The 13837-nt window shown below is 41.3% G+C and overlaps 1 protein-coding gene across 1 annotated transcript in view; it reads left to right on the top strand.

The window, feature by feature from the left end:
- adam10a (ADAM metallopeptidase domain 10a) overlaps positions 1–13837 on the top strand; it is a 99646-nt gene that overhangs the window by 58787 nt on the left and 27022 nt on the right. Inside the window, exons 3-4 of the mRNA XM_053492006.1 lie at positions 6623–6741; positions 12921–13079. Coding sequence (XP_053347981.1) covers positions 6623–6741; positions 12921–13079 — 278 coding nt within the window. The remainder of the gene's footprint in view (positions 1–6622; positions 6742–12920; positions 13080–13837) is intronic.

Here is a 13837-nt window from a genome sequence, read left to right as displayed (position 1 = left end):
GCATCTTTTAGGAAAAAAAAAATACACTTCCTGGTTAAAAAAAAATATTAAAATTGCTACTATTTTATTTGATCGCCCTTAGCTTTGATTGCATCATACGTTCACCGTGTCATTGTTTCTCCAACCTCAGGCAGCGCCACAACCTTTATTTCCATCCAGATCATTTTAGTCGCAATCCTGTTGCAGTTCTCGTCAAATTGTGTGTGTGTGTGTGTGTGTGTGTGTGCTCTTGCTTTCACTATTAAACATAGCTGTGGTTTCCATTGTAGTTTTAAGCATTTAAGTCATCACTGATCATGTTACCTTTGACCTTTTTTTTTCTTTCTGGGAAGTTCAGCGCTGTCCCCATAACATTTTGAACAGATCTTAACCCAGTTCCAGTTATTTCAAATCTCCGTAGTTGTTTTCTTTGCTTGATGCAGCTCAATAATTTGACCCTTCTGAAATGGCGATTTATTTATTTTTTGACCGAAGCAGTGTATTTTATTTTATTTTATTTTTTGCAAAATGAAAGTAAAAGATTTTTCTGTTTTTGCTGTTATATTTTTTCGGAAAACAACTTGTCAAGCTGCACATCAATTAACAATCCAACGCCGGATACAAATGACTTTTTTTTTAGACTTGGGGCTTTTTTTTGTTTGGTTTTTTAAAGGCTGCACGGTTAATGAGGAAGTAAATGGGATGAATGATAAATCTGTGTGTGTTAAGGATGGACCAACTCACAAACTGCCCTCCTGTAGATGAGCTAGTGGATGGGATTAAATCGACGATCCCGAAACTGTTAATCCAAAAAATAAAAAAATCAGAGCAAGCATTGCTGATCTAACTTCAGACTAGCCGAGTGGGATTAGCGTAGCGACGTTCAGCCCACATCTCCAAAAACGTGATTGAAATGTACTTTCACTTTAAAGGACAATTGACTGTGGGAGGAATTCCTTCGGGAGCTGTCTCGCGCGCACACACACATGTACATACACACACCTCTTCACTTCATGCCAAGTGAAAGCACGACACATTAAAGAGAGAGAAAATCAGAAAGACTTCAGACAGAGGCGTTCTCACAGCAGCGACTAAGTGTGTTCATTAACTTATCTGTACAACCTTTATTATTAAATCATAACTGCTCAATGAAGTTATGAAGGAGGCGTAAAAACTGATTGACATTTTGAAGAAAGACTTCAAGCTCAGTACAGTGATGAGACGTTTTTTTTAACATGACAGTACATCTACAGATGAACGAGTTTCCGTGAACATTCACCAAGTGGAACACCTGATCCTTGTCATTTCCACATGTTTGGGTTATTAAAGGAGTTCCTGGGAGGCTAGGGTTTCAGACGTGAAGTAGGAAGTCTCTGATCACGGCTCCGGCGTAAGTGCATTATTGTTGCAGGAGAATATATAGAGAAATTAGGGCAGGTTTTGGTCTCATTACCGTGTCCTGTCATCCTGCACAAATCAAAAGTCCCAGTTTGACACGAACACATGCATTTGTGTGTGCATGCGAGTGAGAGAGCGCGTCAGACATGTGGTTGTTAGTGTTCATGATGTTGCCCTTAGTGTTAAGGATGTGGGATGGTGTGAGTCAGTTCGAGAGGACTCGCTATAAGCCACAGCTTTCATTTTAGCATTTCTGGAAAAATAAAAAAAATGTCACTTATTGTAAGACAATCAAAAGGCTCCAAGAAATTTGATCCATTTTTGCATTCTCATGGGTTTTCCAGTATGTGGACGGCAGACAAAAATATGAGAATACAAACACTGCTTCGCTTGTTTCTTTTTTTTTTGGTACTTCTCACGTTTGGTGAAATCTCACGTTTACATTTCCTACCTTGTATGATGTCATTCCAGGAAAGTAAGAAAAAGGACTAGAATGGGGGTAAACATGTACCTAACCTCTCCTCTGCCTCTCCTCCTTCCGGCCACTGTTTTCTAATTGGCTGGTAAATTTCCTTCCACGAAGGTGTCTTGGAGGGCAGTACTTCATGTGCATCTGAAGCCTCCAGTCCTTGAAACACCTTGAAAACTTTCGGGGGAGAAATAAAAGCGAAGGAATTTCAGGGATGTCGGAAAGCACGACATCTAGAACATTAACAGAGACGCTTTGGAGACCTGTGAGACTTCTGTTACCTTGTTAAAAAGGAGTATCACGAAGTAGGGCACCTTTAATTCCTTCCCGAAAATGTAATCTCAGCTCTACATAACTGCTCCGGTGTATCCATTGTAAGGACTGTAGCCATGACAACCAGCATAAATACCACTGCTTGAAGTTTTTTTTTTTTTTTTATGTTTTTGGTTAAGAGCACCCACCAGAGCGTCCTGATCTAAGAAATAATGACTGAAATGGCTTTATGTAGTTCCTCACCTCACATTGGGACACTTTATTTCTTAGAAACTGGAGACTTGCTTATTTCTAAACAACACCTTCGCGTTCTAATGTGTGCTTTTATATAACTGGTAGCGCTTTAGTAATGCATTTATGGTGTTATCGATTAATTATGTATTGTGTATTATGTCAGCATGTGGTTAAATGGAGCTGGAGAAATAATCAGCACACGTCCACATATACAGTATACAGTATACAGTATATATATAGTGTAGTTTCCTCCTTGTGCAACCGAAACAGCAGTGACTGTTTTTTGACTGTTTTGTTCGGTTCTTATCACTACCGAATAGGCACGCTGCGGTTTTTGGAGTTGCTTTGACCCAGTCGTCTAGCCATCCGAATTTGTGTCAGAATCACTCAAATCCTTAAGTTTGCAGAATCGCCAAAATCCTTTTTTTTTTCCTTCAATGCATCAACTTCAGGGACAAAACATTCACTTGCCGTCTAGTATTCACTTCCCACCCACTTCCAGGTGCCATTGGCGAAGGGAGGACCGAAGTCTGACTTTTGTACTCTGATCTAACATAAGGGCTGCTGTAGCTCTAATTGCTGAAAAGGTTAATGCTGGTTTTCTTAGAAAGATGTCAACACACGGAGCATTAATGTTTTGGTGGGATGCTAGGGAGGCTATGGTCATAAGGTTATGTCTGATCGGTATGTATACAAACATACGTACAGACATATGGATGTATTTATGTTTGTGTGTGTGCATGTGTTTCTTTTAATTAAAGCAAAAAGATCAGGTTATGCACTTCTGTGAGCAATGGCCTTTTAATGAAGTCACACCTCTCAGATGCTCCTGTGGTTTATAACGAGCAGGCTCGGAAATTATTACACTGTTTACAGACTTCACATCTCTCCTCTGCACCGAACCAAAGACAGGAGTGTGTGTGTGTTTGTGTAAATCTTCTGATGAGGTGTTAAGGTGCTACTGATGAGATGTTTACAGCTAGGTATGTTTCATAGCCTTTGTGTCTGTACACACACACACACACGCACGCACACCACACTCAGGCTCAGCTGTGCAACGCTACTGCACAAGGTGCCTATATTTATGCAACTGTGTGTGAGCGTCCCACCACGACAAACTGCTGATCTCCTGCTCTCAGCGATTGCGCTCCTCATTAATCCTCTCTCGGTTTCTTCGCCGCTGTACAGCAGCAGAATCATTGCTTCGTGTGTTTTACGGCTGGTGTTTTCTTGCCACCGTGTCTCCCTCACACACACACACACACACACACACACACTGACTGTCATTCCTGCACCTCAGAACAACTCGTAGCTTTTTAGAGTGATTGAATTCCCAGAAGATGTAGCATAGCTTTACGTATCGAGCCCAGTGTACTAGTCTTGCAAAACATCAAGGTACATGAAACGTACAGAGGTACAAAAGGTTCCTCTGTACGTTTCATGTGTTTTATCATAGGTTTTGATTACAAACTCGAACTGACGACTTCATCTAACAGCATTTGAATTACATAAGAGTGAAGGTTTTTTTTCTTTCTGATGAGCTTCTTGTACACGCTTTGTCCACTCTGCTGAAGGACGTGTGGACTCTTAGAAAACAGCAGTTATTCCTACATTTTTTCGGCGTATCGAGACTCCACCAGATCAACGTTAACCTCGTTAGAAAACCATCATCCGCTTTAGATTCAGTCCAGTTGTCTGAGCGCTTCTGATGTTGAGGACTGACTTTCTGTGCCAGCTAGTGACTCAGTGCATGATGGGAAATGTAGTGAAGTGTGTTCTGGGAAATGGAAACACCGCTATCTGTTTACGTCTCTCCCTGTGCCTCTTATTCGATTGCTTTCTTTGTATTTTTTTGTACTCTTTCTGTCTCTCACTGCGTGTCTCTTTCTGCCTCTCACTAGAAGTTTCCCTCTGCCTCTGACTGAAAATGTCTCTCTCTGACTCTCACTGTGTGTGTGTGTCTCTCTCTCTCTCTCTCTCTCTTACTGTGTGTGTGTGTGTGTGTGTGTCTCTCTCTCTCTCTCTCTCTCTCTCTCTCTCTCTCTGACTCTCACTGTGTGTCTGTCTCTCTCTCTGACTCTCACTGTGTGTCTGTCTCTCTTTCTCTTACTGGGAGTCTCTCTCTGCCTCTCACTGTGTGTCTTTTTTTCTGTCTCTCACTGGAAGTCTTTCTCTCTCTGCCTCTCAATGTGTGTGTTTCTCTCTCACTGTGTGTGTGTCTCTCTCTCTGTCTCTCACTGGGAGTCTCTCTCTCTTTCTCTCACTATGTGTGTATCTCTCTCTGCCTCTCACTGTGTGTCTCTCTGCCTCTCACAGTGTGTTTCTCTCTCTGCATCCCACAGTGTGTATCTCTGTCTCTCACTGAATCTGTCTTTCTCTGCCTCTCACAGTGTGTGTCTCTCTTACTCTGCCTCTCACTGAATGTGTCTCTCACTGAATGTGTCTCTCAATCTGCCTCTCACTGAGTGTCTCTTCCTCTCTCTCTCTGCCTTTTAAAGGGGTGTTTTCTCTCTATCTGCCTTTTACCAAGTGTTTGTGTCTCTGCCTGTTAGGGCTGTTTTCGACTAAGGATTTTCATAGTCGAATCTGATTCGTTTGATTTTGCCGTAGTCGACTGATAGTCGAACCTTTTTTTTTTTTTTTTTAGATAGCAGCTAGATTTTTTCCATTTCAAACAAAAGAGTTAAAAAAAAACTAAAAGAAAAACATGGTGTGTAACAAATACCTTTTATTCATTTAAAGCCAGATGGGGTCCTGCTTTACAGCGCTGTTTATGCAGAGTTGTAATGTGTGGCCCGCACAGCGCACTCCTTTCATCTTTCCCCAGCGGGGCTGCTGGACCAACTGGTTGGTGCACGCAACCATGTTTGCTGCGTTATCATGAACCACAGAAACGATCTTGCTACTTGGAATGTCCCACTCACAAATGATCTCCGTCAGTTCTCGTGCAATGTGATCAGCTGTGTGACTGTCCTAAATTTTTTTTGTTTCTAAAACGAAACTCTCCAGTCGCCAGTCTCCGGTGATGAAATGTGACGTGACTGTGAGATAAGCCTCCATCTGAAGTGAGGTCCAGATATCAGTTGTGAAACTGACAGCTTCACAGTCCTGTATAGCCATGTAAATGTCTGACCGTATCGATAGATATTTTGTGTGCACGACATCCATCACTGTAGCTCTTGTAGGGACGGTGTAGCCTGGCTCAAGTGTGCGCAAGAGTTCTTTAAATCCCTCACCCTCAACAATGCGCACGGGCCTCATATCAAGTGCCACAAACTCCGCAATCTTTTCAGTAATTTCCTTTTTTTCTCTTCTCTGAAGGTGGTGGTCTCAAATCAATTTTTTTTTGCGTTAACCTCGGGGCCGCCGCTGATGCAGACGTGCTGCCTGAGCTGTCGTCATGAAACTGCGGGTGTAACCGTTTCAAATGATAAGCCATGTTGGTTGTCGTCGTGTGATATGAAAGAAGCTGCTGACACAACTTGCACTTAACTTTCTTTGGGTCATCTTTAACCTTCTCGAAATACTCCCACACTTTTGATGATTTTTTAGAAGCCATTGTGAGGCAATAAATCCGTAAATGCTAACAAATGCGGTCCGGACCTTACAGGCCTGTAGTGTGCTGCTTCTCATTGGTTACATAACACTTTCCTACTATTCGACTATGAGGTTCATAGTCGAATCAGACGTCTACGAATCGAATCGTCGAATCCTCGACTATTAGAAGTCAGCCCTACTGCCTGTTACAGAGTGTGGCTTTTTGCTTCTCACTTATGTGTCTCTCTCTACCTTTTACTGTAAGTCTCTCACTGTACATGTATATATCTGCCTTTCTGACAGTTTGTTTTCATTTGTCTCTCTGTTTCCTGTTTCTTTCCATGCCGGTCCTGCTGTCTGGTTCTGTCTGTCGACTAATTTCCTGTTTCTTTCTTTCTATATCTTAATGTTTTTCTGCATCTCTTTCTATCTCTCTATCTATCTCTCTTTGTTTGTGACTGACTGTTTCTCTGTCTCTCGCTCTCCGGCTGTTTTCTGTTGACCTTTTCCTTCCTCTGGCTTTTAATCTCTCATTCTCTCTGATGTCTCTCTTTCTCTCTCTATCTCTCTCTCTCTGTATTAATGCCTCAATGCTATAAACAGTACCAGTCACATTATTGCCAAAGCTAGTAGTGCAAGTAAACAAGAAGCGCAGACACAGAAGTTTCACTGCATTTATATAACAATCTCTCTCTCTCTCTCTCTCTCTCTCTCTCTCTCTCTCTCTCACAGACACTTTAACCTGCGGATGAAGAGAGACACGAGTTTGTTTTCCCCAGACCTGAAGGTGGAGATCTCTGGAAAGGAGACACCAGTTGACACCTCGCATATTTACAGCGGCGAGCTCTATGGTCAGTTCTATACACAACACACACACACACACACATGCAAATCTAATAAATTTCGGTTAATTGGATTATTAATAAGCTGAAATAAACAATAGAAGGTGTTCAGAAGGCTAGACAACCAACATGTGTATGTGTTCAATTTATTTATTACTGAGGTGTTGAATTATTCAGATGTAGGTACAGTATTGTAAATAAAAATTGTAATATAAGTCATATGTAAAGTTTTTGCACCTATTGTTGAGTTAAAATGGTTATAGAAGAAGACCAGCGCTCCTTTTCGTCAGGTCGTGAGAGCAGTTCCAGCAGGAAACCCCAAACGTCCCTTTCCTCAGCCACCTTAACCACCTCTGACTGGGGGAACCCGAAGCGATCCCGAGGCATTCCCAGGCCAGTGCGGAGATATAATCTCTCCACCTAGTCCTCAGTCTGCCCTGTGGCCTCCTCCCAGCTGGACGTGCTGAGAACACCTCTCTAGGGAGACGTCCTGGTGGCGTCCTTACCAGCGGCTCGAACCACAACTTTGCATGCAAAGAAGCAGCGGTTCTAGTCTGAGTTTCTCATGGATGACTGAGCTCCTCATCTGGTCTTTAAGGGAGAAGCCAGCTACCCTTCTGAGAAAACCCATTCCGGCCAAATACGCTGTGTTGCCAAAAGTATTTCGCCTGCATTCACATGCATATGAACTTAGGTAACCTCCAATTTTTAATCCATAGAGTTTAATATGATGTTGGTCGACCCTTTACAGCTATAACAGCTTCAACTCTACTGGGAGGTTTTCCACAAGGTTTAGGAGTGTGTTCATGGGAATTCTTGACCATTCTTCCAGAAGCGCATGTGCGATGTCAGACACTGATGTTGGACAAGAAGGCCTGGCTCAAAGTCTCCACTCTAATTCATCCCGCAGGTGTTGAGGTGCAGGCCAGTCAAGTGTTTTCCCACTAAACTCGCTCATCCATGTCTTTATGGACCCTGCTTTTGCACTGGTGCACTTTTGGCAATATAGTGTATATCTACTGACCCAAAGCTCATGCCTAAACGATGACCAGCCGGTCGATAGAGAGACACATAGATACTTGAACTCCTTCCTACCTAAAGAGACTCTTTTTTTTGTGTCACATTTTAACACAAAATTGATCATGTGATAAAGCTAAGGCAAGGGTGCGTCGTTCGCGAGGCCTTAAAGGAAGCACTATTTGCACAAAGAACAACAACAAAAAAAAGATTTTTATATTAATAAAGTTTCTTCTCGTATGACAGCAGTGCGCATTTTTTCTCTCCGCCGCTCCCGACCCCGTCCAGCCTCACTCACCCCCCTGTTTGCATTAGCTCTCACTCCTCCATTTGTACACAAGCAGAGCTCTCATTGTTCTGTCTCTTTTCTTCCCTGATGAGGAACAGACTTTTAACAAGCGCAAATGGCACCAGTTCACTGCAGTACGCCTCGGCTGCGCATCAGGCACCCGAGTCAAGTTTGTAAAATGCCAGCGTACCATGCTGTAGCACAAATTATTCAGAAGGCCTGAGTTTGGGTGAAAGCATTAGTCATGTTCCAGCCACTGATTGTGTTAGCATTCGCAAGTGCAAACAGTTTGAGTATTTCTATTAAATCTGGCTGTGAAATTGCCGCCGCTTTCCTATTCATTAGCGCCGTCTTTCTAAAGTCATAGTCATTTCTGGAGCTGCGGGGATCCTGCACATATTACCGAACTCGCTGTACTGTTTGACATTAAAATAGAGTGTGTAAAAGAGAGAGGTGAGAGAAAGAGCAGACTTTTTATTATATATATATATTGATTTGATGCAGTGCATATGACTCGTAATGTTTTTTTCTTTTTTTTTTTTCTTGTTGATTTAAAGTGGCATAAAAAGTTAAATACAGCGATCAGGCATAACATTAACTTAATAGTGCGTCGATCCCCTTTTAGTCGCCAAAAGTAATGTTCTGTATGTTCTGACTCCTTTTTATGAGACCCAGCATTGACCTTATCATCAATCCGATCTACAAAAGCTCTTCTATTGGCTTGAACTACACAGTCCAGCCCCCACTCCCCACATGCATCATAAGCCGCGGCCGGCCCTGACCCTGTCCCCGGTTTACCGGATTTCCTTCCTCGGACCACATTTGTTAGGTACTGACAACAGCTGACATCTCACAGGAACATCCCACAAGGGCTGTGGTTCCTGGAGTTAATCTAACCCAGTTGTCCAGCCATCACAATTCTCCTTCACAAGTCACAAAAGTAGATCATGTTTACTAGGTAGAAGATCTACAGTACATGACACTCAAAAAGGGTAAATACTGTAAGTTCTCTCTTTAAATAATACTCATTGTTTAGATCACTGGTTCTCCACCCTGGTCCTGTAGGACTCCTCCTGCTCTGTACATTTGTACAATTGTTTTCCCTGCTCTACCACACCCTCTTCAATTTAGAAACTTTTAATTGGCTTTTAATTAAAAGAATTAAAATAAAAATAGGAGATTTTGGTTTTCAGTAGTTGTCACTTCAATTGACAAAAGAACTGCAATATCTGATCTACTGATAGGGAATGTAATCAGAACAGTTTTAAAATCAGGTCTCTTGGGTTTCAGGCAGCTTGGCATCATTTGGAGTAGAAAAATATTGTGTTGCAGTGATGCACAGTACCAGGCACTGAATGCTTGTCAGCTCCACCTGCACACTCTGTTTCCTGGAGATCTCCATCAGTGCTGGAACAAATGAATGGAAAAGGTGGTGTGTGAGAGAGAGAGAGAGAGAGAGAGAGAGGAGGGAGTGAGTGGGAGAGATCTGGCAGCTCCTTCTGCTCTGGTTGCTGACACTGTAAGGCACAGAAACACCAGAATTTCCTCTGAGTTTTTTATCATTATTATTAATACTATTACTTTAGTTAGTTAGTTTTTTTTAAGAGAGAGAGGTTGCATTCCTGCACTTAGGCGAGTAAAGATGAGCTGATTTTAGTCGGCACACTCCAGTCGTAATATTTATTTGGCAGACATTCAAGTCTAACCAGGACTTCTGCTTGTTCATAACAGAATGCAGTTATGAAAGTACTATTTAAAAAAAACTCCCTTTATTTCTCTGTATAACCCCCTGCTACATTAATGCACTTATCCCAGTGTTTCACTAGTGCTTGGATAACATTGTGGGAGAGAGTTTTTTTCAGTACGCCAGAGCCATGATCGAACTGCCTGCTTTACATATGAAACACTGGCCTCCCAGGAACTCCTTAAACAGGCGAAACATGAAGAAGCTGTACGGGAGGGTGTGGCACCAACTCCCAGACGAGTTCGTGTAATGAGCAAGTCATGGCCATGATTGATTGTGTGTACAGTTCCCACACAGAGATGCGTCTCTTCCGAAAGTTGCCGACAAGTTACTGTATCTGTATCTGAAAGTTCACAGGAACGACTGAAGTGAGCTCAGAAGCATCTCGGCATTCACAGACCTATAGCCTTCTTTAAAACATTTGCACCATTTAAATGCTTTACCGCAGTTACTGTAAGAGTCTTATCACAGTATTGCGTTTGAAGTCATCTGTTCACCTTCATTCATGAGAAATGTCATCAGTTTGACTTGAATGACCCTCATAGCTGTACTCATGTTTAAAAAAATTTTTGAAGCCACCATGACTGAATAGACCTTTAAGGGTAGATTTGTATTGTTTGATGGAATTTTGTAATGAGTTTCAGTTTTCTCTTTGGGTTACCGTTTCCCCCGCACTACCCACAATGCTACAATGCTGATAGCAGTGCAATGGGATTTAGCCCTCACTTTATCTCTGCCTAAAGAGAGCAATGCAGCAGAGCTTTAGTCCTTTAACCGTTCTATACTGTGCTTGGACAAATCAACTTCAACAGCTTCAATGTTCTTAGTAATACTGAGTACTTTCACACTTGTCGGTTGATCATCAGTTAGACATTTTTAGCACCTTTTACACCATAGATATCCGAGCATAAAGTGCTTCCGTCAGTCCACTTTTTTCTTAGAGTTTTTGACAGTTCGCCCTGGTTCCCAATCCTCTCGTAACACTATCCTCCTCCTGCTTCAGTACTTTAAAGCCTGACTTTATGTTCGGAGTTTGTCTAGCAGGAACGGTACCCCTGAAGGATCAGTTGATTTCAGCTTTGGCTCATTTCCTTTGCTTTCTCTTTTGCCTGCAGAACTGAGAACAGATGTATAAAACCGGTCTACATGTAGAAAGCCACATGAGTGTCTCGCTGTCCTCTTGCCAGCAGATGTAGCCATATTTGCGCAGTACTGTTTAAAAAAAAAAAAAAAAAACATCCAATCTGCTTCACCTGTAGTAGCACCTTAAAAATGTACATTTTTAAAGACCTGTGCATCTGCCGTCTCCTCTTCAGAAAGTTTAGATAGCGAGTAAGAGCTTCCTTTTTTTCTTTTTTTTTTTTTTACATAAACACTTCTGTTTTGATTAGCTAAGTTTTTGCATCTCATTAGGGCAGTTGTTATTAGGCGGATCTGAAGGTCACTGGGGATGGGTGCTTGTGTGTGTGAAAGAATAATCTCATATGAAGCAGATTCCGAGACAAGACCCTTCAAACTGACTAACTCCAGCAGATTTAACATCCTCAGGAGGAACATCCTGTCTGCCTACCATCTGGCCTTATAGTGCTCTGTGCGTTCGTGTTTACACACTGTATATTACATCATTATTTCTAACAGCATTATTTCCTTCCTGGCACTTTACTCGTTTTCGTCCACTATTTGATGATCGCTGTGGTTAAAGCTTCAGGGTGTGAGATATAAGAGAATTTTCTCTCTCTGATAAAACTTTAAAATGTCGTTGCAAGCTGCTTGAGAAAGAACGTTTCAGCGAGCATCCGTTTCTGTTGTTTTGATAGATAATTACTGTACTGTGCATAAGTCTTGAGATATCCCTTATTTCTTTATGTTTTACTTTCAAAGAGCCAGACGTTCTTGTATTTTTAATGTAGTATTGAGGAATAGTTCTCCAGGCTTCCTGAAGGACTTTTTTGCCTGCAAGTGTTTGGCTTTTACTTTCACTCCAGTCCCAGTGTCTAAGCTGTTTCAGAGAAATGTTTGTTTGTTAAACCCCTCAGTAACCTTTGAATTATTCAAGCATAATAACACATCTGACTTAAAGCATGAACTAATGAGAAACAGGTGCAGATGATGACAGGTGATTAGTACACTGCTGATGCTGAATGCTGAGGGGGTGGAACAGACAAGAGGGGAAATGAGGTTGCTGCTGAGGTTGTTACATAAACAGCTACTGTAATTAAAAAACAACAACAACAACTATATTTAATTTAATATAAAGAAATAGGAGTACTTATGCACAGGACTGTGTAATCACACTGCGAAAAAATGTGCATGTATATAATGACAAACCAAATATAAGATTATTCATCTTATTTCTAATCATATTTTTACTAAAATTCCCAAGTATTTGAGTAAAAATTCCCAAATTCTTGTTCTGATGGCAGATAATTTTGCTAGTTTTAAGACTTTATTTCTTGACAGAAGCAAATTATCTGCGAATAGAACAAGGCATTTTTGATTATAATTAAAGTAACATTTGACAAAAAAATAAACTGCTTAATCTTCTATTTAGTTTGCTGTAAACCGATTTTAAGAAATAATAGAGGTTTGGTTAGATTTAAAAATATTTTACTTGCAAAGATGTAGTTTTTTTTTTTTTTTTTTTTTCCAATGCACATTTGTTGCGAATCTAAGACAAGGAAAAAAAGAACTTCTGCTGTCTCTCTGTTAAATCACACCTGAATTTTGGGGATACATCTGAGCTGGTGTATGATGTTTGGTGGCACAGTGGCTTAGTGGTTAGCACTGTCGCCTGGCACCTCCGGAGTCTGGGTTTGATTCCCGCGTCCAGTCTGTGTGCATGGAGTTTGCATGTTCCCCGTGCTTAGTGGGTTTCCCTCGAGGTTCTCCAGTTTCCTTTCACAATCCAAAGACATGCAGCTCAAACTGTAAGTTACTATAACAGCGCGGTCTGGAACCTTCACAGCAGCTCAGGAACATCAGAAGTATTTCTTCTCTCCTCGCAATCAATAAAGCTATTTGAATATGTGTGGGTTTTATCGGAAACTTCCGCTGACTAACCAGTTTGTTGCCTGGCTCCTGACTTCCTAACCCATGTTAATGTATGTTAATGTATTTCTGTGTGTATTTTTTCCTCAGGAGAGCAAGGCACTCTGACTCATGGTTCTATTGTTGATGGGAAGTTTGAAGGCTTCATCCAGAGTCATTCGGGAACGTATTACGTTGAACCGGCTGAACGATACCTGAGACAGCGGGACGTACCCTATCACTCTGTCATCTACCATGAGGACGACGTCGGTGAGTGAAAGACTGCATCAGTCATCATGTTTACCTGTCGGTGTGTTAGTTTGACAACAACTTTTAAAATAAATGTAAACATTAGTCCAACAGGAGAACAAGCCATTACCTCTACAGAGCTGTCTTCTGTTTTCGGATTACATCATAACCTCATTTGTGCAAAAAAAAGCGTACATGTACAAAATGCACAGGTGGTCTATGGTTTCACTGCTTGAGATGCTACCAGTTTGCGAATAGTTAACTTGTTTGTTGATTGTTTTCGTCTGTGACTTACAGTAATAGTTCTACCAGGAATGCAATAGTACAACCTGAATGGGACATATCGCCACCTACTGTACTGGAGTTGAAGATACTTTAGTCAATAAATGGATTCTCCTGTCATACTCGTATACTGGGACAAGGACAGCAGTTCCATTAAATACCCTAGCTGACCTTTAACTATAGCGCAATGTAACTGTGTATGCAAATTAATGTTAAAAGCATAAAATGACCCAATTCTCATTTTTCTTACCTAAAAACACAAATCAGATTTTTTAATTCATCTGAAATATTTTTAATCAGATTTGGACCACTTTGGATATTTTAACATTCTAGCAAATGTGCCACCCCTTCCCCCATCCCCCCACCCCTAAACACACACAAATTCCCAAACACCCACACACCACACAGGGCTTAAGATAAGATCTGAAATAGATTTATCTTTGGCAGTGTAAACTCGAAAATACAGATTAACCTTTCTTTTTAAGAATTTGGTTTCA

The sequence above is a fragment of the Clarias gariepinus genome, chromosome 3, assembly GCF_024256425.1.
Source record: "Clarias gariepinus isolate MV-2021 ecotype Netherlands chromosome 3, CGAR_prim_01v2, whole genome shotgun sequence".
Taxonomy (NCBI): domain Eukaryota; kingdom Metazoa; phylum Chordata; class Actinopteri; order Siluriformes; family Clariidae; genus Clarias; species Clarias gariepinus.
This window is presented reverse-complemented; position numbering and strand designations above follow the sequence as displayed.